Genomic DNA, 24,879 nt, shown 5'->3' with positions numbered 1-24,879 from the left:
ATTGTGTCCTCAGGATACCAAGGCGTCGGTGGCAGCGCGGAGAAGAGTCTGCTGGACAGGACCATGGAGAGTGTCCGCAAGGAGGTGGAACGGAGAGACTGTTATAGTGGCACAGTGATCCTGCACAGCCTCTGCGGGGGTACCGGCTCTGGTATGTATGGGGAAGGGGTGTCCTCTGTGGAGGAATAGTACATAGGCTCATTGTGTATGGTATATATCGTCCTCAGGACTGGGATCCCGCCTGTGTGAGGAGATCCGAGACACCTACCCTGCGGGCTACATCCTGTCTGTCACTGCGGCCCCCCACCAGACGGGTGACTCCCCCCTCCAGCATTATAACTCGCTGCTGTGCCTGGCCTGGTTGCAGAGGTGAGGCAGGATCTCAGGATAGGAGCATCGTGTTGGGGTTTGGGGAGAAGTCGCTGGATTGAGGCGACTGGCTACTTATTTACCGTATAACAGATAATCAGTCGCCTGATACACGTCGGGGCTGCCGGTTAGGAGATGTTCCCATAGGGAAGTGACATCCATGCTGACCTGTGTCCCCTCTATCAGGTTCTGCGATGGAGTCCTCCTCTTCCACAATGATGAGGTGATGAAGAGAGCGGCCTCTGCTGGTGAGAAGAAGACGTGCAGCATGTCTGGCCTGCCGCCATCTGTGTCCCTCACCTCCATGAACACACACATTGCCTCCTGCGTGGCCGGCCTCCTGTATCCAGTGTACTCCCTCAAGACGAGAAGGTACCGCCTCTTGCGCCACTAGCGGCCCCTCTGTAGCACAGCGTTACAGAGGGGGTGATTCTGGTTGACACGCAATGCTGCTAAATCTGCTGCTTTGCGTGTCATATATGCCCGCCCCTGCTCGCACGCATGCGAATGGGTATTTAGCATAGGCCTCCATCTGCAGGCTGGCATGCGGGGACAAAATCATTCGATGGTCACCGTCCAATCACTCGCAGATCTCTGGTGTCTTAGATGTCCAGGCTCCCTTTATGGGAAGAGGGCGGGCAGCTGACGCCAGGTGCCCGCCTTCCCCCCCCCCCCCGCACCCACATCACCGGCGCATTTACACGGGAACACCCATGAACCGCTGGCCATTTCCATGTGCGCAGCCCCTCACCAAACCCCCCCCCCCCCCCGCACTGCTAGGTGTGAACGGGACGGTGAATAAGCAATTTGCTGCACCAGAATAAGGTCCAGAGTGTAAGATATAAAATATATATACAATCCTATGTGTATATGTTCTAGTAACGCCAATCCGCTGCTTGTGTGCGATCCCTTACATGCCAGAGACTACGTGAGATGTACTAACAATTCCTGTCTGAGGCCTGTTTACATAGACTGTTTCTCTGCAACAGCTCAGTGAGCATCGGATTGGAACCCTGGGAGCTCCTCCGGACTCTGTGTCCCATGTCCACCATGAAATTCCTCCACACGTCCCAAGTCCGCAGCAGGTGGGTGAGAGCTGATTAACCCCTCGCAGGGCCCTGCACACCTTGCTGAACCACAGCTTTGTTTAGGGCTTAAAGGAACCATACGGTTCCAATCTCCTAATTAATAAATATCTATACTGTATGAGTAAGCTTCAAACATCGGATCTGGTGATGTGTAATCTGCGTCCTTCTCCATCATGCATTCAGCAAATTGGGATCAATGGCGCAGTAATGACTCGTACGTACTGGGGAGAGGCACCTCTGGTTCTGCATCAGGATAGGTGGCGCAGTAATGACTCGTACGTACTGGGGAGAGGCGATTGGCACAGCTGTCGGGAGAGGCACCTCTGGTTCTGCATCAGGATAGCTGGCGCAGTAATGACTCGTACGTACTGGGGAGAGGCGATTGGCGCAGCTGCCGGGAGAGGCACCTTTGTTTCTGCATCAGGATAGGTGGCGCAGTAATGACTCGTACGTACTGGTGAGAGGCGATTGGTGCAGCTGCCGGGAGAGGCACCTCTGTTTCTGCATCAGGATAGGTGGCGCAGTAATGACTCGTACGTACTGGGGAGAGGCGATTGGCGCAGCTGCCGGGAGAGGCACCTCTGTTTCTGCATCAGGATAGGTGGCGCAGTAATGACTCGTACGTACTGGTGAGAGGCGATTGGCACAGCTGCCGGGAGAGGCACCTCTGGTTCTGCATCAGGATAGGTGGCGCAGTAATGACTCGTACGTACTGGGGAGAGGCGATTGGCACAGCTGCCGGGAGAGGCACCTCTGGTTCTGCATCAGGATAGGTGGCGCAGTAATGACTCGTACGTACTGGGGAGAGGCGATTGGCGCAGCTGCCGGGAGAGGCACCTCTGTTTCTGCATCAGGATAGGTGGCGCAGTAATGACTCGTACGTACTGGTGAGAGGCGATTGGTGCAGCTGCCGGGAGAGGCACCTCTGTTTCTGCATCAGGATAGGTGGCGCAGTAATGACTCGTACGTACTGGGGAGAGGTGATTGGCGCAGCTGCCGGGAGAGGCACCTCTGTTTCTGCATCAGGAAAGGTGGCGCAGTAATGACTCGTACGTACTGGGGAGAGGCGATTGGCGCAGATGCCGGGAGAGGCACCTCTGTTTCTGCATCAGGATAGGTGGCGCAGTAATGACTCGTACGTACTGGGGAGAGGTGATTGGCGCAGCTGCCGGGAGAGGCACCTCTGTTTCTGCATCAGGATAGGTGGCGCAGTAATGACTCGTACGTACTGGGGAGAGGCACCTCTGTTTCTGCATCAGGATAGGTGGCGCAGTAATGACTCGTTCGTACTGGGGAGAGGCGATTGGCGCAGCTGCCCGGAGAGGCACCTCTGGTTCTGCATCCGGAATTGGTGGCGCAGTAATGACTCGTACGTACTGGTGAGAGGTGATTGGCGCAGCTGCCTGGAGAGGCACCTCTGTTTCTGCATCAGTATAGGTGGCGCAGTAATGACTCGTACGTACTGGGGAGAGGCGATTGGCGCAGCTGCCGGGAGAGGCACCTCTGTTTCTGCATCAGGATAGGTGGCGCAGTAATGACTCGTATGTACTGGGGAGAGGCGATTGGCGCAGCTGACGGGAGAGGCACCTCTGGTTCTGCATCAGGATAGGTGGCACAGTAATGACTCGTACGTACTGGGGAGAGGCGATTGGCACAGCTGCCGGGAGAGGCACCTCTGTTTCTGCATCAGGATAGGTGGCGCAGTAATGACTCGTACGTACTGGGGAGAGGCGATTGGCGCAGCTGCCGGGAGAGGCACCTCTGTTTCTGCATCAGGATAGGTGGCTCAGTAATGACTCGTACGTACTGGGGAGAGGCGATTGGCGCAGCTGCCGGGAGAGGCACCTCTGTTTCTGCATCAGGATAGGTGGCGCAGTAATGACTCGTACGTACTGGGGAGAGGCGATTGGCGCAGCTGCCGGGAGAGGCACCTCTGTTTCTGCATCAGGATAGGTGGCGCAGTAATGACTCGTACGTACTGGGGAGAGGCGATTGGCGCAGCTGCCGGGAGAGGCACCTCTGTTTCTGCATCAGGATAGGTGGCGCAGTAATGACTCGTACGTACTGGGGAGAGGCGATTGGCGCAGCTGCCGGGAGAGGCACCTCTGTTTCTGCATCAGAATAGGTGGAGCAGTAATGACTCGTACGTACTGGGGAGAGGTGATTGGCGCAGCTGCCGGGAGAGGCACCTCTGTTTCTGCATCAGGATAGGTGGCGCAGTAATGACTCGTACGTACTGGGGAGAGGCGATTGGCGCAGCTGCCGGGAGAGGCACCTCTGTTTCTGCATCAGGATAGGTGGCGCAGTAATGACTCGTACGTACTGGTGAGAGGCGATTGGCGCAGCTGCCGGGAGAGGCACCTCTGTTTCTGCATCAGGATAGGTGGCGCAGTAATGACTCGTACGTACTGGGGAGAGGCGATTGGCGCAGCTGCCGGGAGAGGCACCTCTGTTTCTGCATCAGGATAGGTGGCGCAGTAATGACTCGTACGTACTAGGGGAGAGGCGATTGGCACAGCTGCCGGGAGAGGCACCTCTGGTTCTGCATCAGGATAGGTGGCGCAGTAATGACTCGTACGTACTGGGGAGAGGCGATTGGCGCAGCTGCCGGGAGAGGCACCTCTGTTTCTGCATCAGGATAGGTGGCGCAGTAATGACTCGTACGTACTGGGGAGAGGCGATTGGCGCAGCTGCCCGGAGAGGCACCTCTGTTTCTGCATCAGGATAGGTGGCGCAGTAATGACTCGTACGTACTGGGGAGAGGCGATTGGCGCAGCTGCCGGGAGAGGCACCTCTGTTTCTGCATCAGGAAAGGTGGCGCAGTAATGACTCGTACGTACTGGGGAGAGGCGATTGGCGCAGCTGCCGGGAGAGGCACCTCTGTTTCTGCATCAGGATAGGTGGCGCAGTAATGACTCGTACGTACTGGGGAGAGGCGATTGGTGCAGCTGCCGGGAGAGGCACCTCTGTTTCTGCATCAGGATAGGTGGCGCAGTAATGACTCGTACGTACCGGGGAGAGGCGATTGGCGCAGCTGCCGGGAGAGGCACCTCTGTTTCTGCATCAGGATAGGTGGCGCAGTAATGACTCGTATGTACTGGGGAGAGGCGATTGGCGCAGCTGCCGGGAGAGGCACCTCTGTTTCTGCATCAGGATAGGTGGCGCAGTAATGACTCGTACGTACTGGTGAGAGGCGATTGGCACAGCTGCCGGGAGAGGCACCTCTGGTTCTGCATCAGGATAGGTGGCGCAGTAATGACTCGTACGTACTGGGGAGAGGCGATTGGCACAGCTGCCGGGAGAGGCACCTCTGGTTCTGCATCAGGATAGGTGGCGCAGTAATGACTCGTACGTACTGGGGAGAGGCGATTGGCGCAGCTGCCGGGAGAGGCACCTCTGTTTCTGCATCAGGATAGGTGGCGCAGTAATGACTCGTACGTACTGGTGAGAGGCGATTGGCACAGCTGCCGGGAGAGGCACCTCTGGTTCTGCATCAGGATAGGTGGCGCAGTAATGACTCGTATGTACTGGGGAGAGGCGATTGGCGCAGCTGCCGGGAGAGGCACCTCTGTTTCTGCATCAGGATAGGTGGCGCAGTAATGACTCGTATGTACTGGGGAGAGGCGATTGGCGCAGCTGACGGGAGAGGCACCTCTGTTTCTGCATCAGGATAGGTGGCGCAATAATGACTCGTACGTACTGGCGGAGAGGCGATTGGCGCAGCTGCCGGGAGAGGCACCTCTGTTTCTGCATCAGGATAGGTGGCGCAGTAATGACTCGTACGTACTGGGGAGAGGCGATTGGCGCAGCTGCCGGGAGAGGCACCTCTGTTTCTGCATCAGGATAGGTGGCGCAGTAATGACTCGTACGTACTGGGGAGAGGCGATTGGTGCAGCTGCCGGGAGAGGCACCTCTGTTTCTGCATCAGGATAGGTGGCGCAGTAATGACTCGTACGTACTGGGGAGAGGTGATTGGCGCAGCTGCCGGGAGAGGCACCTCCTTTTCTGCATCAGGATAGGTGGCGCAGTAATGACTCGTACGTACTGGGGAGAGGCGATTGGCGCAGCTGGGGGGGAGGCACCTCTGTTTCTGCATCAGGATAGGTGGCGCAGTAATGACTCGTACGTACTGGGGAGAGGCGATTGGCGCAGCTGGGGGGGGAGGCACCTCTGTTTCTGCATCAGGATAGGTGGCGCAGTAATGACTCGTACGTACTGGGGAGAGGCGATTGGCGCAGCTGCCGGGAGAGGCACCTCTGTTTCTGCATCAGGATAGGTGGCGCAGTAATGACTCGTACGTACTGGGGAGAGGTGATTGGCGCAACTGCCGGGAGAGCGAGGTGCGACTAGCGTCACTTTGCCAGTGTGATGTAATCTAGGAAGCACTCGCTGGTAGTCGAGCTGTGGTAATCTGACTCTGGGTACCATAGAGTTGGAGGGGCAGTAGCACTTCTATGATATCTGCTCCCAAATGCCCCAAATTGGGGCCTAATTCAGGCCTGATCGCTGTTGGGTGAAGTTGCAGAGCCGTGTGATTAGATAGATGCCGTCCGGACAGAGTGAAATCCCGCCCCCGGGGAAGCCAGTGTGTGTGGCTTGTGAAACGATAGCTGTTCTGCAAATACATTGACCGCTCACTCACCATCTAATGATTTCCCAGTCTGTGCAAGTGAGCGGAACCCGGACGCTTCCACAGAGACATGCTGATGTCACAGACCCTCCCCGAAAATGGCTGTGTGACACCCAGAAACAGCGACTTCCGATCAGTCAAATCGCGGTCGGATTGTGAATTTAAAAAAAAAATGCAGCTTTCTCCTTCATCCACCAGGTGGCACTGGAGATCTACAGTGGGGAATAGAGGGCGACCACTAGGAGCTTGGGCACTATAAAAAAATTACACAGAGTGGCTAGCTCCTCCCCTCTACTTCCCCCTACCCGGCAGTCTTAGAATGTGCCCGGGGAGCTGGGTGCAACAGTTTGCCCTCGCAGGGCAAATGAAGATTTTTTTTATTTTATATATGTTAATTATTCAACTTTATACACTGAGGACAGACAGGCAGCGTCTGCCGGCTGCCTGTCTGCGTCGTGGGAGCTGCCGGAGGGGACCCCGACGCCACTGCTTGCGGTCTGCGTGGGGTCCCCGGCTCCTGGGACCACCGTCCCAGAGTGACTGGACGCCGTCGCTTGCGGCCGCGTCCGGTCCGCACAGCCCACCGCCACCGGTCAGCGAGGCAGGGTGAGTAGAGCCCGGCTCCCTGCTATCAAGGGGGGGCCGGGCGTAATGGCGGTGCTATACACAGCGGCGTTATTAAGCGCGCTGTAGTCGGGGGGCGGAGCTATGGCGCGCGGGAGGATTTCCCAGCTTCCCCTGCGTTCTCCTCACACCGGCGCCATTACTGCAGCTCCGGAGCACTGCTTAGCCGCGTCCTGCCGCTGGGAGTGTGTACAGCCCTACCGAGGACCTCTTATCACCCAGGTCTGTGAGTATACAGTGGGGTGATAGAGGTAAGGCTAGCGAGCAAGGGCTGTGTCAAATTATTGTCAGAGCCCTGCAGGTTTCTATCGCTGGGGGCAGATCTGACTGGTGGGTGCTCATTCTCCTCTGTCTCACCCTACCTGTTCTACACTGATTCTTGCTATACTTTACTTTATCTGTAAGAGTGATTATGGCTGGGGGTTCTACAAAAAAGGTGACATGTAAAAGATGTCAGGATAAATTCACCCCGCAGGTGGAAGGAGCAGTACTTTGTGTAGAATGTTCTGACTCCCCGACTGCACCCCAGCAGGAGGTCCCTGTGTGGGCTTCTCAATTGACACAAGTGATTTCACATTTATCTGCTGAAATATCAGCCTCTCATAAGGATAGAGAGACCGCTAGGTCCCAACAGGCTGAATTAACCTCAGCAGTGGAATCATTAACTAGGGCACTTAACCCTAGGGATGCGGACCCAATAGCTCCGCCCAGCTTGCCTAATGAGCGCAATCTGCTCACTGATAGATTTCACACATATGGGTCAGACGATGACATGCCTCACCTCGAGGAGGGTCAATATCCTGACACTGACCCGGTGGATTTGGTACAGGTACAACCAGCTCCTGAGCCGGTTTCTCAGGGGTTAGAAGACCTCATCGCTAAGGTGAAGTCAACCCTAAGGGTAGACGACGAAATTACTCTGCCAGATCGCCCTCAGATGTTTGGCAAGCGTCGCAAGCAGGCGGCCGCTTTCCCCGTATCTGAGGAATTAGATCAACATTTAAGGGATGCATGGCTTCATCCAGATAAACGTTTCCAGGTCTCTAACAGGTTTCTAACAGCATATCCTTTTCCTGCAGACAGTAGGAAATTATGCGAGACCCCACCGGCCGTGGATACATCGGTCTCCCGTCTCTCTAAGAAGACAGTGCTCCCGATACCGGGAACATATTCGTTGAAGGAAACTTCTGATAAAAAACTTGAGAACACTCTTAAGAACATCTACACGGCGGCGGGATTGATTCAACGTCCTGCACAAGTGGGATGTTGGGTGAACAAGGCAATGGAGGCCTGGGCAACCCAGATTCAGGAAAATCTCGGCGATGATCCCGCAACTGGTGAGTTAGTGGCCTTAGCGGACCACATTAAAGAAGCCGCTGCTTATCTGGTAGAAGCATCTTCGGATGTTTGTGTTTTGGCGTCCCGCATCTCCGCTCTGTCCATTTCGGCCCGCAGAGCCCTCTGGCTACGCCAATGGCAGGCAGACGCGGAATCCAAAAGAGCAGTGGAGGCACTGCCCTTTCAGGGGGAGTGTCTATTTGGACCAGAATTAGACAAGATGATTTCCCAGGCCACAGGGGGGAAGTCATCTTTCTTACCTTCCGCAGCGCCTCCCGCTCCGCCTAGAAGGCCCTTTCAGGGACCGTCCTTTCGGTCCTTTCGCCCTACGGCAAGGTTCCGGGGCCGCGCGAGGGGTGGCCTCTCGGGTGGCAGAGGTTACAGAGGTCGGGGTAGAGGTGTTGCTTCCGCAGCTCCCCAGGACCCCAAGCCGGCCCCAAAGCCAGCAGCATGACTTACCTCAGCCCCACTCAGGAGACTCCAGGGTGGGGGCGCGGCTGCGTCTCTATCATCAGGTCTGGAGTCTATCCTGTCAGGATGCTTGGGTCACAGAAGCTGTGACCCACGGTTGCAGGATAGACTTTCAAAGGAAGCCCCCAAACCGATTTTTCACAACCGGTTTGGCAGCTTCTCCAGACAAAGCAACAGCCCTCCTGCAGGCAGTTCACAAGCTCAGGGGAATGGGCGTAATCATCCCAGTCCCGCCGGAGCAGAGAACTCAGGGTTTTTATTCGACCCTTTTCCTCGTGCCGAAGCCAGACGGCTCCACACGTCCAATTCTGAATCTGAAACATCTCAACCCTTACCTGAGAGTGGTGAAGTTCAGAATGGAATCGTTACAGTCGGTCATAGCAGGTTTGGAGCCGGAGGAGTTCTTGGTGTCCTTAGACATCAAGGACGCCTACCTGCACATACCAATTTGGCCGCCTCATCAGGCGTTTCTAAGATTCGCCATCAGAGACGATCACTTTCAGTTCCAAGCTCTACCCTTCGGACTTTCATCGGCACCCCGGATCTTTACAAAGATCATGGCGGTGATGATGCAACTTCTCAGATCCCAAGGGATTTCGATAGTGCCATATCTCGACGATCTGCTTCTGAAGGCGCCGTCGGCAGCCATCCTTCATTCCAACATAGAGCGTACACAGGAGATACTGATACGCCACGGCTGGATGCTCAATTATCAGAAATCTCAACTCCAGCCAACACAGAGGTTACTGTTCCTCGGAATGATGCTGGACACAGTCCAACAGAAGATCTTCCTGCCAGAGGACAAGATTGCGTCACTTCAAGCCCTGGTCCGGTTGGTGCTACAACACAGACGGGTCACAGTTTTCCTGTGCGTCCGTCTGTTGGGAAAAATGGTAGCAACATTCGAAGCGATTCAATACGGACGGTTTCGCTCAAGACCTCTTCAACTCTGCCTACTCAATCAGTGGTCAGGTTCCCATCTCACGCTCCATCGGAGAATAACTCTATCTCCTCGGGCGCGCCTATCATTGGCGTGGTGGCTCAATTCACAAAATCTCAATCAAGGAAAAAGATTCGGAATATGGGACTGGACGATTCTCACCACGGATGCCAGCCTCCGGGGGTGGGGGGCAGTCGTACTCGAACATCAGTTCCAGGGTCTGTGGTCCCCTCTGGAAGCCTTACTCCCGATAAACATCCTAGAACTCAGAGCAATATACAACGCATTGCTGGAGGCGGCAGACTTGCTTCAAAACAGAGCCGTCAGAGTACAGTCCGACAATGCCACAGCAGTGGCATATGTAAACAAGCAGGGAGGAACACGCAGTCGGACCGCAATGAAGGAGGTCAGCAGAATATTACTCTGGGCACAGGAACACCTCAGAGCAATTTCAGCAGTTTTCATCCCGGGAGTAGAGAACTGGGAAGCGGACTACCTCAGTCGTCACAACATTCACCAAGGAGAATGGAAGCTTCATCAGCAGGTTTTTCAGAGTCTGATCCATCGCTGGGGTTGTCCACAAATAGACCTGATGGCCTCCCGCAACAACCACCAGCTTCCGAGATACTGTGCTCGGACACGGGATCCGGCAGCAGAGGGGGTAGATGCACTCACGATGCCCTGGCATTACCAGTTTGTTTACATCTTCCCTCCATTTCCGATGTTACCGCGGATTCTTCAGCGCATTCGCAGAGAACCAGTCACGGTGCTGCTAATAGCACCGGACTGGCCTCGCAGGTCGTGGTACACCACGCTCACAGCTCTACTGGTAGACGAGCCGTGGCCTCTACCGCTACAACAAGACCTGCTGTCACAAGGTCCCTTCGTCCATCCGGACTTACAGCGGCTTCATTTGACGGCCTGGCTACTGAGAGGTCAATCCTAAGAAGAGCCGGGATTCCTTCAGCAGTGATTCCTACTATGTTACGAGCAAGGAAGGAAGTCACCTCCATTCATTACTATCGTATATGGAGGGCATACATTTCGTGGTGCGAGAGCCGTCAAGTATCACCTAGATACTTTAAACTGCCGCGTCTGCTGCTCTTTCTCCAGGCGGGTCTCACAGCAGGATTACGCCTGGGATCCCTGAAGGTCCAAGTTTCGGCACTTTCCATCTATTTCCAGAGGAAGATAGCACTACTACCTCAGGTGCAGACCTTTTTCCAGGGAGTGTTGAGGATTCAACCACCTTTTCGAAATCCCACCTCACCATGGGATCTAGATTTAGTTCTCTCTTTCCTTCAGTCTCCACTGTTTGAGCCGTTGGAAGAAGTGGAGTTAAAATATCTAACCTGGAAAACAGTTCTTCTTGTGGCGTTAGCGTCAGCTAGGCGGGTTTCAGACTTAAGCGCATTATCATGCCGCCCGCCTTTCCTGGTTTTCCATGAGGACAGAGCAGAATTACGGACGAAGGCATCCTTCCTCCCAAAGGTGGTGTCCTCTTTCCATATAAACCAGCCCATTGTGGTGCCTGCGTTTACAGAGGACTCCAGTGATTCAAAATACCTGGATGTGGTAAGGGCCCTCAGAATTTACACCTCCAGGACAGCTTCCCTGAGGAAGACTGATTCTCTATTTGTTCTTTATGACATGTCCAAAAGAGGTTGGCCGGCCTCCAAGCAGGCCTTAGCCAGGTGGATTCGTCTTGCAATCAGACAGGCATACCTGACGGCATCTCAGGTGCCTCCTCCGACGATTACGGCACACTCTACAAGGTCTGTAGGCCCTTCATGGGCGGCTGCCCGAGGCGTGTCGGTACTTCAATTGTGTAGGGCCGCCACCTGGTCGGGACATAGAACATTTATCAAATTTTACCGGTTTGATACTTTTGCGGCTCAAGCTTCCCAGTTTGGCCGGGCAGTGTTGGAAAGATCTCAGCGCCTTCCCACCCGGGATGGGAGCTCTGGGACGTCCCCACTGTAGATCTCCAGTGCCACCTGGTGGATGAAGGAGAAAATGGGATTTGTGTACTTACCGTTAAATCCTTTTCTCCGATTCCACAGGTGGCACTGGACGCCCTCCCGGCGCTGCTACCTTTTAAAGGTCTTCTGGTATTCATTACAGTTATCACAGGGTCATTCGAAGTTGTCTACAAAGGCCTCTGTTCTATTCAAGTGTTTGGTTGTCTCTGTTTGACTGAATTTTCTAATATTCTTCTGTTCTACGATTTCTAGAATGTATGTTGTATGTGGTTGGTGATCCTCCTCTCGGAAGTATGTTGCATCTTCCAGCCTCCTCCGGGCACATTCTTTAGACTGCCGGGTAGGGGGAAGTAGAGGGGAGGAGCTAGCCACTCTGTGTAATTTTTTTATAGTGCCCAAGCTCCTAGTGGTCGCCCTCTATTCCCCACTGTAGATCTCCAGTGCCACCTGTGGAATCGGAGAAAAGGATTTAACGGTAAGTACACAAATCCCATTTTTTCTTGCTGTTTGGCGCCATGCATGCGCGCTGTATCCCACAGTCATTTGATAATCGGTCGCCTTGCAAAATCACACAACAGCGATCAGGTCTGAATAACCCCCTTAGGCCTCTGATGCTAGCAAGAAAAGACTAGTGTCATGCCATCTGCGGGTAGGGGACTGTACAGCAGCGGGCAGTGGTGGCACCCCAGACATGGGCATTCCTGCTTGTGGGGCAGAAGTATCATCTTATAATGTCCTGAAGCTGGTATAAGTAGGCCACAAGCAGAGCCCTGTGTTGGCCATTCTCATGTTACCACCGTCACCAATGTCCACAAGCCCAGCTTCAGCCATCACCCCACTAGGACCGTCCTGGGACCCTGACATAGGGAATAGGGGCCCCTTCCAGTGCAGAGGTAATGAGGTAGTAATGCTAGGGGGGATGGGGGTTGGCTTGTCACCAGGTGGGATTACCCTCTAAGCCAGGGCTGGGCAACACCGGCCCTCCAGATGTTAATGAACTACTGTGACGAAACCAGGCCACGCCCCTTGCTGTCATATGTTGTTCTCCCGCCTCTTTCTGCGCTTCAGCAAGAGAATCGCAAAATGCTGGTGATAATCGGATATTATCACTGACTGTATTCATATCTGAGCTGTGTTCCCCAGACTGCTGTATACAGGGGACATCACAGGGCTGTATGTTGGACAATAATAGGATGTTATACTGAATAATCCAAACAGGTTATTCCATTAGGCTGAGTATGTGTGCTACTGGAGGGAAATATTCCCTCATGTTATGTAAATGACTGTAATACCTTCCCAAAGCGTTGTATACTTTATCCCATACTGTTACATATGCATATGAAGGCAAGAAGATAGTTTTCTGGGCACAGGAGAAACTGGGAGGGAGGATCAGCGTTGCCCGTGGTTACGTCCTGGTCCTGTTCTTAGTAAACTGCGATGGTATCATGAATAAGGGATTTGTGACTATGAAGTTAATTATGGCAGTCTTCCCAAATGTATATTACTCAAATAATGCAACTGTATATGTGGAGACAAATGGTCCGGCTAGAAGTGACCAAACGCTTAGATTAGAATCTGGTCAGTTTGTGTATAGTTTTTGGTTCAGGGATCAAAGGGCCTCTTTATAGGCTGTTTAGTAACAGAGACAACAGGTAGTGGCAGAGACATACACTTCCCCCCCAAATAACAAGAAGCTAAAGGATGGATAACACCAGGGTCAGTCTCCAGAGAAGAGATCTGTGTACATGAAGGTGTGAAATCCCTCACATACACAAGCTTCAAAGCCAGATGAACGGAGTGAGTTAATCAGCCCCTGGACAGGTAATAGGAGACCCTGTTACATTCATGCAACTGCACCCAGCATAGGAAGGGTTAAGAATTCCTGAGGGAGGGGGAGAGGGGTGCCTTTGGGATGTAAGTTGGGGTTTGCAGGGGAGAAGAGAGATGTGAATGAGAGTCAGCGCTGGGAGTCATGGACTAGCGTGTCCTGCCCATCTGAGCTTAATCTGAAGGTAACGTGGTAAGGTTCTGATAACGTGACTAATACTGATGGCCTTTCTGTATATAATGTATATAGACTGTAATTGCTGATTTTACATGTATAACCCGTGTGTAAAATAAAGGTAATACTTTTGTACCTTTGCTATTGTGTATTCCTGTGCGATCATTGGAACTCGGAAGGACCCAGCGGGGGCTATGCAAGAGGCATAAGTCCCGGGGTCCTCACAACTACACATCCCAGGATGCTTTGCATTAGTTTTGCTATGTGGCCATGCTGAAACTGATGCAACGCATGCTGGGTTCATCAACATCTGGAGGGCCGGTGTTGCCCAGCCCTGCTCTAAGCAGTTTTCCCTTCACCATTTTCTGTATTCCGCAGGGGCCCGGCCTCCTGGGATAAAGTGACCAGTGCAGTTGTGCAGAGCGTTCCGCGCGCTGATCCGCATGGACATCTTGTATCCTTATGCTGATTTCCCGGTAACGCTGTATGCCATTTCTGGCTAATATGGTACCCAGCCTGATATCAGCTCCGACCATCTGTACCCAGACCGACCATTGTTAACTAGTCCGATTATTACCTGTTACCGTTGGTTCCAGACCGACTATTGGTAACCAGTCCGATAACAGCTTGTACCATCAGTTCCCGCACTGAACATTGGTACTCAGCCCAATATCAACCTGCTCCATCGGTGTTCAGACCGACCATCGGCTTGTACCATCAGTACCCAGACAGACCATTGATAACCAGTCCAATATTACCCTGTACCATCGGATCCTAGACTGACCATTGATAACCAGTCCGATATTACCCTGTACCATCAGCACCCAGACAGACCATTAGTGACCAGTCTGATATTATCTTGTACCTTCGGTCCCCAGACTGACCATTGTTAACCAGACCGATACTTACCAGCACCTGACACTGTGTCTGTGACCATTACCATTTGAGGTTTATCCTGAAAAATGAATTGCTGTAAGGGAAGAGTTATTGAAGAAAACCCTGTTATCCATAGTCTGCAGATTGTGACGTGCCTAGAAATGCACATACGTCTTTCTGTGTCTTTAATGTCACCCTCCAAGTGTCTTTGGCCAGTAGAAGTGACCGGAATATTTGCACCAATGGTGCGAATGTGAATGCGTAGGCCCCAGCTGCTAGTGCTTCACCAGGGTGTTCGCAGCCTGATTGCCAGGCAGAGGGCGTTCCTGTTTGAACCCCCAGCGTTTCATGAGTGTGCCTATAGAAATGATTGGCAGGCATTCCCCTGCCCGCTTGTGGTGGGTGGATGACGTTGGCACCTGCCCTCATTTTGCATCACTACAAGCAGCTGCGGAGTGACTCCTGAGCCATACGATGGCCGCGAGCGCTGGGCAGAGGAGGAGAAATCATTTGATGGTAACTTACCCACATCCGTTTGTAGCCCTGCAAAGTGATTCGGACGGCAGGGGGCTTGCATTGAGGGGCCGTGTTAACCTGTTAGCCGCCTAGCAACCAGGTATGAATGTGTTCCTGAGCCACCTGTAGGTACAAAAGTTATTTTGCAGATATCGGCCCTCAATCTGCTTCACCTGGGGGGGGGGCAGATGTAACTTTTGCAGAGAGAATTCAATTTGGGTGAGTTATATTGTTTCTGTGCAGGGAAATTACTGACTGCCTACTTTTTACACTGCAATATAGATCTCACTTTATAGTAAAACCCACAAAATCTAATTCTCTCTGCACATGTAAAATCTGCCCCCTTGCAGTGCAAGTGGTTTTGTCCATTTGAGAAGGAATTTGGCTTTGCGAGTGAACCAGTAAAAGGGCCATATGAGTTCAAACAAGGTGAATCTATGTATCCCGGACGAGCCCCCAACCTGTTGAATACTAAATGTTCACGCGCTGGTCATTATTTATTGACACATTAACAGATCACCCAATATTGAGAGCATATAGCTCTCGGGGCTATATCAGACTAATAACCGCCGCACGCAATCATGTCTTACATGCAGTTTTAGTTTCTGCTTATTCTATTAACACTCACACTGACACTATTCTATTAACACTCACATCTTATCCAGCTATATGCACATATCATCTATACCAGTGATGTCAAACGCATGTCCCTCCAGCTGCTGTGGAACTGCACGTCCCAGCATGCCCTGCCACAGATTTTATATAATGGATTGCTAAAACTGTGGCAGGGCATGCTTGGGATGTGTAGTTCCACATCTGCTGGAGGGCCGTGAGTTTTACACCACTGATCTATATATATGTCTAATGTCTGTGTGTCACCGAAACACTGCCATATGTTGGCAGCAAGTAAAACTACATCTATTTCTCTCTCACGTTAGCTACCTTACCAGCTTGCGAAGCTTTTGCTTTGATCTGGCACACTAGTTAGGACATATTTGGACATTTAGCAAAGTGAGATACAGTATTCCTCTGCTGGCAAAGCTTATTATTGTGGTCTCTGTAATGGTCAGAAAACCCAAATGTGCAGGGATTTGCAATGCTTGGAGCTAATTCCAGGTCCAATGAGCACATAGGATGCACTGTTCTAAGAAATACCGGAATTACTGTATTTACCAAACTGTGCTTAAGGCAATGTTCTGTCTGTCACACATCGCTCTGCACTGGTTATAGCTCTATATACTGTATGTAATATGTATTATATGTGGGTGGGTGTGCTACGGCTATGTTCCCAGTAGCAGATGGACAAAACCATGCTGCACTGCAGGGGGGTAGATGTAACATGTGCAGAGAGAGTTAGAGTTGGGTGGGTTATGTTGTTTCTGTGCAGGGTAAATACTGGCTGCTTTATTCTTAAGGTGCCCATATGCGGTACATCACATCGCATCACACAGCATAAAAAGTATACGCTGCACTTCTCATTACATTGTAAAACGTATGTGATGTGATGCGATCTAGTCCAAATTGCATACAATAATTGTACCATGTATGGGCACCTTTACACTGCGATTTAGATTTTCAGTTTGAACACACTCACCCGAATCTCTCTCTGCATGCGTGTTTTATACGTGAATGTGTGTATGTGTTATATGAGTATGTGTGTGGGTCAAACTGCTAGATCCCAGCACTGTAACTGTAGGCCAGTGTCTGTCTGTACATTCCTTAGCTGACTGTCTCTCAGCATCACAGCCTGTCTTTACTGGCCGTCGCCCGGAACTCCCAGGACTACTCCTTCATGCTGTCCCGCGACTCTGTGCTGCTAAAGCTGCGCCAGGCGTATCGCTGCGTTCCCTGGAACCCTTCCCCCACCCACTGCTGGACAGGTCAGTGCCAGATACTATATAAAACAACAGAAACAATCAGGCGCAGATAATTAGAAAATTGCTCCACCTTTTGATCTATACACATGAAGGTATTCAAAAGATTTTCCTAAAGGGTCGAATAGTAATATGGCTGCTCCCAAATGCAAATCTGGAGATTGACTATAGTAGCAAGAGAAGAGAGGATATTTCACAGTAATTTAAATGAATAAGATGAATCTATATTCATGTATATATATGTAAAGGTGAAAAAATAGAGAGCGCCACACACCTGGGAAATTTTTAGTTAATAGAAAATATTTTACTAAATATAAAAATCAAATACATATAAAAACAATGACAACAATATAATAAATTCAGCTCCTTATAAAATAGGGAAATGATCAAGATTTATCATCGGTAAGTCAGACTCCGCTCCAAACATATGCCTGATTTATTGAAGAGACAGAGCTCTATGAAGTGGTATCGCGTTAAATGAGTTCTTTCAAATAAATGTTAGTTCATTTGTAGTGAAATGACAAAGATTAGCGTGCCACTAAGTGTCCAATGACATAAGGTTTTTTCAATATTTAGTAAGGTGAGGGACCCTCAAAAGAATTTCTGCTCATACTACCTCTGTAGTTTAAGATGAATTGCCTCTCATATGCCTGCGGTCGCCAGGAGATGTTTTGTTCTTCCGTGCGGCTCAAACTACAACCCGCTAGGACGGTCAGCCGTGAACGGCGTGCCGCCGATGGATTGAGCAGGGAGTGAGCCCGCACTGACCTGATATGAATTTCCAGGTGCTCCGTTGAAGGCTTCCAGAGTTTAGCAGGTGCGAGGTCCACTTTCGCTGGATCGCGATGGTACGATTTTAGAGCGGCTGCTCGTAGTGACAGGCAGTCTGGGTAGAGAGATGGCAAGGTAGTCAGTGCCTTGCAAATATTCCTTGACGCGTTTCTCCGCTGTGGAACAATAGCGGTTTCATCCCCTTCTGATGAAACCGCTATTGTTCCACAGCGGAGAAACGCGTCAAGGAATATTTGCAAGGCACTGACTACCTTGCCATCTCTCTACCCAGACTGCCTGTCACTACGAGCAGCCGCTCTAAAATCGTACCATCGCGATCCAGCGAAAGTGGACCTCGCACCTGCTAAACTCTGGAAGCCTTCAACGGAGCACCTGGAAATTCATATCAGGTCAGTGCGGGCTCACTCCCTGCTCAATCCATCGGCGGCACGCCGTTCACGGCTGACCGTCCTAGCGGGTTGTAGTTTGAGCCGCACGGAAGAACAAAACATCTCCTGGCGACCGCAGGCATATGAGAGGCAATTCATCTTAAACTACAGAGGTAGTATGAGCAGAAATTCTTTTGAGGGTCCCTCACCTTACTAAATATTGAAAAAACCTTATGTCATTGGACACTTAGTGGCACGCTAATCTTTGTCATTTCACTACAAATGAACTAACATTTATTTGAAAGAACTCATTTAACGCGATACCACTTCATAGAGCTCTGTCTCTTCAATAAATCAGGCATATGTTTGGAGCGGAGTCTGACTTACCGATGATAAATCTTGATCATTTCCCTATTTTATAAGGAGCTGAATTTATTATATTGTTGTCATTGTTTTTATATGTATTTGATTTTTATATTTAGTAAAATATTTTCTATTAACTAAAAATTTCCCAGGTGTGTGGCGCTCTCTATTTTTTCACCTTTACATATATATACATGAATATAGATTCATCTTATTCATTTAAATTACTGTGAAATATCCTCTCTTCCCAGTGCCAGATACTGCAGGATCGCCTGTTATTATATGATTTATACTATCTCTGTAACGCTCTAGCTGCTGTGGAACTACAAGGCCCATCCCGTCTTACAGTGACGCATCTTGTTTGTGTATTATGAGCATCACTTGCAGTGTCAGATGTATTATTATGAGTCAATGGGTTACATACTTTGTGTTCTAATGTTCCGTAGACCCCCAGAATATCCTGGACCCCTCATGTCACAGCCATTCGCTGACAGTCTGCGCCAATCACTCCAGTGCAACCGAGCTGATGAGTGGTGTGTTGCACAAAGCTCGCACCATGTACGATGCAGGGGCCTATCTGCACTGGTACCGGAGATACGGCTGCGAAGACGGCGACTTCCATGGGGCGTTCGATACTCTGCACTCAGTGGTGAATGAGTACCGTGGCCTGGCGGAGCAGTGACCCCACCTTATACCTCCATTATAGAGGACATGACTGTGATACACGTATGTGCCTGTCACTCACTCCTAACACCGCACAGACTGGTTTTATTTATTTATGATTTTTATATACCCGAAGGTTCGTCCTTTCTTTGTTTCCCATGCCAGTAATTAGGTAACGCGGCGTTATTACCGCCGCTCAGAATGCGTTTCATGTTTCTTGCCAATTCCCGGGAAAGTTCTGGGAAGCTGAGAGGAAGCGGATTTCCATGTTCTGAGAATTGAAGCCAATTTCTGTCCCTGCTCAGTACGACTGACGCTGCTGCTAATAATATTACCGTGTCCATTTCTCATTGTCCATGCAGGAAATATTTATTCATTTTTTTTTATACCGTTCATTTTAATAGGATGATTAAAATATTTTTATTTAATAGTGTGTTGTCCTTTTATCAATGATTTACGCAGCAGTATTCCTATTGGTCACTGTCCATGTCATCCTTGTGTATCTTATCTGCAAGTAGCTCTTATTTGTTCTCCGTAACCAGAGTAGCGCACCCAACATGGCCGCTGTGCCTGGTGCTCCGTGCAGCATGTACGATGCGTGGCTCTGAGGAAACGGCAAGGCCTGCACCGAGTAATTCCGTCTCTCCCATTATTTGTCATCGATTCCATGTATCACCTGTTCTGCCCAGTGTGATCCCCTGTAGTGCGCCCAACATGGCCGCCACACCTGGAGCCTGCGTGGGTGGGATAAATAATCCCAGCAACTGATGACCTAACTGCCTCACCTGTTGTAGTATCACCACGATCTCGGTGTCACATGCAGATCTAATCCTCTGTGCTATGTCCATCGTTTTCATACCGTATTAAGTGCATTGAGTTCTATTGTAGAAGGCACGCTATAAATAAAGTGGTCCTTCGGCATGGATACTACTAGATCACAGTAAGATGCACAGTGTGCCGGGGGAATTCTCACCTCTCCCCAGCTGACAGGTCGTGCAGAGTTATTGATCCAGGTCCTGCGTGTACGGATCTATACGGCCTCTGCCGGGGGGCAGATCCTGTTAGATCAGCTCAGTACTTTATCCTGCAGAACAAGGTCACCTTCATGAATAAGAGATTACACAGAGGAACATATGGATGCTGCGGGGGTGGGAGGCACCTGACTGGGCAGCTGTGATACCAGGGCAGTCAGATGCCATGCTAGGTACATAATGGCAGCATGCAGAGGTTTCTGCGCTCTAGATATTGCTGGAGGAGAGGAGGCCATGCTTGTTGTACTTTGTCGCTATATATAACCAGACTCCTGACCTCTGCATTGTCACAGAATATCACAGGAAGAATGTTCCAGATTCTGATGTGGACAGAGGAGTTTACATGGAGGCAGCCATGATAGCAGTAATATGGTAATACAGCGTCATGCCTCCGGCTGCGTTACTGGTCCCAGCTGTGTCCTCATCGGATCAACTGCGACACCATCAGCTGGCTGCCTGAACCACGGGGTCGCATAAGTGGCCTCAGGTCCGAGCAAGAGGGCAGGAAATCTCCACAGTTGGATAGGGATCCCGGGTTCTCCCTCACCTGTAACAGCCATCATTGCTGCCTGTGAGTGGCAGTGTCAATCACTGGCAGCCGTACTGCACATGCACCTTTAAATCTGTACATTTATGTGTGTCTGTCGCTGTGCAAGAAGTGCGCCTTTCTCTCACTCAATGTTCCGTGGTGCGTCATCTGCAAGTCATGTGTTTAAAACTAATTCTAGTGTGGGTAGAGCCCGGCATCTCTGGCACACTGTGAGTGGGGTTGTGCCGCGTCTATGATGGGAATAAGATGTGCTCTGGTCTTCTTAGTGCGGCTGAGTCGCGGCCGGTGGCAGAGAATTAATGCTTACTGAGCACATAGAAAGAGATCGGGGTCATATGTTGTAGGGGTCGAGGTTGCTGCAGGTGTGGGATGCCAACCAATCGCGGCATTCATTTACAAAGCAGAGTTTTGCCTTGTTGATAATTGCCACTCCAACCTAGACAACACAGTTTTTTTCAGGGCTGGCAGGAGTCAACATGCACCACTGACATGTAGTCCGTGACAGGGCAGCCGTGGTGGGGGTCTCTTAGACACCTGCGCTCCTGCTCCATCACCCGGCAGCCGCACACCACTCATGGGTGTGTGACAGTGGCTGGCCCCGGGCACTTGGGGGACCGCGACCTGGCACCGCGACTTATGAGGCAAAACTCTCCCCGCATAGCATAGCGGATTCGGAGGATGAGGAGGGGCAACTAGTTAACGACAGGGGTGATGATGATGACAGGGGTGATGATGATGACGACGACGATGCCCCAAGGGGCGACCCCTTGTCATGCCTTGATGTAGGGCAGGCATGTCAAACTCGCTGCCCCAGCCGCCCACTTTTGTGGCCCACAGGCTGACAGTGCTTGTATCTGTGAAAATGCTGCTGGGAACGGGCTTCATGGGCTGCTGATGGGGCTTGAAGTTTCTTCTGAAGCCCGGGTTCCAGCAGTGCTTACACATCAGGTGCCAAAGGAGTCGGTGGAGGCGGGCAGTCGGCCATAGGGAGGGAAGGATTTCTGGCGGAGGGGCGGATGGAGCTGGTTTCTGGCGGCTGAAGGCAGAGGGGCGGACGGCGCTTAAATCTGGCGGAGGAGTCGGTGGAGGCAGGCAGTCGGCCATAGGGAGGGAAGGATTTCTGGCGGTTGAAGGCAGGGGGCGGACGGCGCTGATTTCTGGCGGCTGAAGGCAGAGGGGCGGATGGTGCTGATTTCTGGCGGCCGAAGGCAGAGGGCAGGAAATCTCCTGCAGGTGGGGTGGGTGGGGGGGGGGTAACACTCTTGACCCTAATTGTAAGGTTGGTGGGCATAGCTTGCTTTTGAGGTGTCAAAATCATGGCCCTCAAGCTGTTGTGGAACTTCACGTTCCAGCATGCCCTGCCACAGATTTTATATAATGGATTGCTAAAACTGTGGCAGGGCATGCTGGGACATGTAGTTCCACAACAGCTGGAGGGCCATAAGTTTGACACCACTTGTAATTTCTGGTGTGTTAGGTGTCAGCTGACAATCCCTGTGTCACGATGTGAATTTCGGCTTATTCTCTGTGTCAGAATGTGAATTTGAAGGCTAAATAAACAATGATATATAATATAGTTTTTATAATAACCCTTTGAAAATTGTATATAGGACTTTTTTTTTTTTCTTGCGGTCCATACAAGACTTAGACCTTGATTATTTGGCCCAGCTGGCATTTTGAGTTTGACATGCCTGATGTAGGGCCTTGGTAATAGCAGTTAAAAAGGTCTTAAATGTACAGGACCCAGCTGGACCACCCTGGTCCTTGGGAACTACTTTTAAACTTCCCAAACTGACTGTATTCCCTAAAGGTCCCCATACACGCTGCGATAGCATCATGCAACGCGACGCGTTATCGGGCAGATCGTATTGTAATGCATGCGATTTACGTGCGATGCGATCCACGGGCAGTACAAAAAGTATTTTCACCACATTCTTTTTGTACTGTGCCATGCCCACGGGAACGCGCATCGCGTCGCATTGCACGCTGCTTATCGCAGCATGTATTTGGACCTTTAGTCTAAGGACTTGGAGGATATCCTTTTGGAGGAAATTTACGCTTCCTAAACTGTTTGCCACCCTTTTCCCCCTCCCTCAGGAGGATAGGGTCCGCTTGGAAACAGCCTGCAGGGTGGAGGCACATGTAGCTAGGATCGTGTGATCCTGTACTTTCCCTATAGCAACTACGTCCCTTAAGCTGATCGGAAGTTGGAGAACTTCCTTAAGCTCATTTATACCATGTCCGGGGTGGTGGCTCGGCCTACCCTGGCATCTGCTTGGGTGGCTAAGGCCATGGTGGAATAGACTCACGCCCTTGCAGCTACTGTTGCAGTGGGGTAGTGCAGATGACCTGTTGCCTACTATTGACATACATCAGGCCACACACTATTTAGGGGAGGCTGCACTTGATGCAGCTACCCTTACCTCCGGCATGTCCGCCTTGGCTGTGGCAGCACATTGGTCTCACTCCTGGAAGGTGGATTCTGATTCTAAGAGAACCCTAGAAGCACTTCCGTTTGAGGGTTCCCTTTTATTTGGGTCAGAGCTGGACAACATTGTGGCTATGGTGGCTGCTTCCAAGGCAGCTATCTCACTGTCCACCCCTACTCCATGTCCCCGTGCTGCTTTCCAGTCCCTTCACTTCCAGGGCAGGGGTAGGGAACATTATTTTCCGAGAGCCCAGCCCACAAAGTCCTCCAAGGCCAAGGGTAAATGTCCCTGGGCCAGCACTCCACCTGGGGGATCCTAGGGTGGGGGTCGCCTGCTGCGGTTTTCAGACGTCTGGCTGGAATCAACGACAGATGCCTAGGTTCAAGATGTGGACTCCAAAGGCTACTCCATAACACGTATCTGCATATCCCCATCAAAATGGAACATCGACGGTTTCTGCGGTTCGCACTGCAGGACCGTCATTTCTGGTTTCAGGCTCTGCCTTTCGGCCTATCCACAGCACCCAAGGTATTTTATGAACATCATGTCAGTAATGGGCAGCAGACTTCGCAATCAGGGCATCCGGATACTTCTGTATCTGGATGACCTGCTAACCCTGGCACAGTGGTTCTCCAGGCACACTTGGCCAAGGTGGTAGAGGTCCTAGAACGTCATGGCTGGATCCTATATTGGCCCAAGTCTTCTATGCTTCCAGCTCAGGCCATGATCCATCTGCGGGTCCAGTTGGATACTGTTCATCAGCGTATCTACCTGCCAGAGGTACGTCGCAGGACTCTTCAGACCGATGTCTCCTCTCCCTCAGGTGGGTGTCCATCAATGCCTGCATGAAGGTATAATGCACAGGAATCCCTGCTGTTGATCAATGTCCTCATACTGAGAGTAGTCCTGCAGGCCCTCCACCTGGCGGAACCTTGACTCTGAGGTCACCCTGTGCAAGTCCAGACGGACAACGCGACAACTGTGGCTTATGTCAACCACCAGGGGTACTCTGAGTCAGGTGGCTATGGCAGAGGCCACCCGCATTTTTCAATGGTCAGAGGGGAAGATCCCGGCTCTCACACCGATCTTTATCCTGGGGGTCCTCAATTGGGAAGCAGACTTTTTTCAGCCATCAGACTCCAGCGATGCCGGCAAATGGGCACTCCATCCGGAAGTGTTCCAGATGTTGGTGCAAAATTGGGGCAGACCTGAGGTAGATTTGATTGCAGCATGCCACAATCACCAGGTCACCCTGTACGGGTCCAAGTCTCACAACCCAGGATTGGCCAGGATTCTGTCGTTCTTGCAGAAGGGTTTGGAGGCCGGATTGTGCTGGTCTTCTTTGAAAGTACAATTTTTGCTCTATCCATCCTGTTCCGCAGGTTGCATTATTACAGGATGTATGCACGTTCATGCAGGGTGTCCTGCATATCCAACCTCCCTTTGTTCCCTGGTTTCTCAATGGGATCTTTCACTGGTCCTTGGGGCCCCGTTTGAACCGTTAAGGTCAGTGGACCTTTGCTGGTTTACGTGGAAAACAGTTTTCCTGTTGCTTCGGCCCGGTGGGTGTCTGTCAGCTATGTCCTGTCAGTCATCCTTCCTGATCTTCCATCCTGATAGGGCGGGTTCTTAGTACTGTTCCTTCACACATCCCCAAGGTGGTGTCTGTTTCATGTCAACCAGGAGATTGTGGTCTCCACCTTTTAGCGAGCGGATGCCTCTCCTGAGCAGTCTTCCCTGGATGTGGTCCGTGCTTTGCTCATCTATGTGCGCCGCACTAAGGCTCTTCGGAAATCGGACTCTCTTTGTCCTCTATGGATTTCAGAAGAGGGGTTGGCCTGCTACCAAGCAGACTATTGCCCAATGGCTGAGAGGTTGTCAAGCAGGCTTACTTGGGCACCTTCCGCCCGGTTCCTGCGGAGGTCCGGGCTCATTCCATGAGGTCTGTGGGTGCGTTTTGGGCTCTTACAGGC

At 51.4% G+C, this 24,879-nt stretch overlaps 1 protein-coding gene across 2 annotated transcripts in view; it reads left to right on the top strand.

The window, feature by feature from the left end:
• LOC146079886 (tubulin delta chain-like) overlaps positions 1 to 19,324 on the top strand; it is a 46,255-nt gene extending 26,931 nt beyond the window's left edge. For both annotated transcript variants that reach the window (XM_083186569.1, XM_083186570.1), the window contains exons 5-11: positions 14 to 151; positions 228 to 369; positions 556 to 741; positions 1,359 to 1,454; positions 13,823 to 13,898; positions 16,575 to 16,716; positions 18,680 to 19,324. In XM_083186569.1, the coding sequence (XP_083042695.1) occupies positions 14 to 151; positions 228 to 369; positions 556 to 741; positions 1,359 to 1,454; positions 13,823 to 13,898; positions 16,575 to 16,716; positions 18,680 to 18,915 (1,016 nt within the window). In that variant the 3' untranslated portion in view covers positions 18,916 to 19,324. The remainder of the gene's footprint in view (positions 1 to 13; positions 152 to 227; positions 370 to 555; positions 742 to 1,358; positions 1,455 to 13,822; positions 13,899 to 16,574; positions 16,717 to 18,679) is intronic.
• Positions 19,325 to 24,879: the final 5,555 nt, after the last annotated feature.

Source organism: Crinia signifera, chromosome 5, assembly GCF_055691185.1.
Source record: "Crinia signifera chromosome 5, ASM5569118v1, whole genome shotgun sequence".
Classification (NCBI taxonomy): Eukaryota; Metazoa; Chordata; class Amphibia; order Anura; family Myobatrachidae; genus Crinia; species Crinia signifera.
This window is presented reverse-complemented; position numbering and strand designations above follow the sequence as displayed.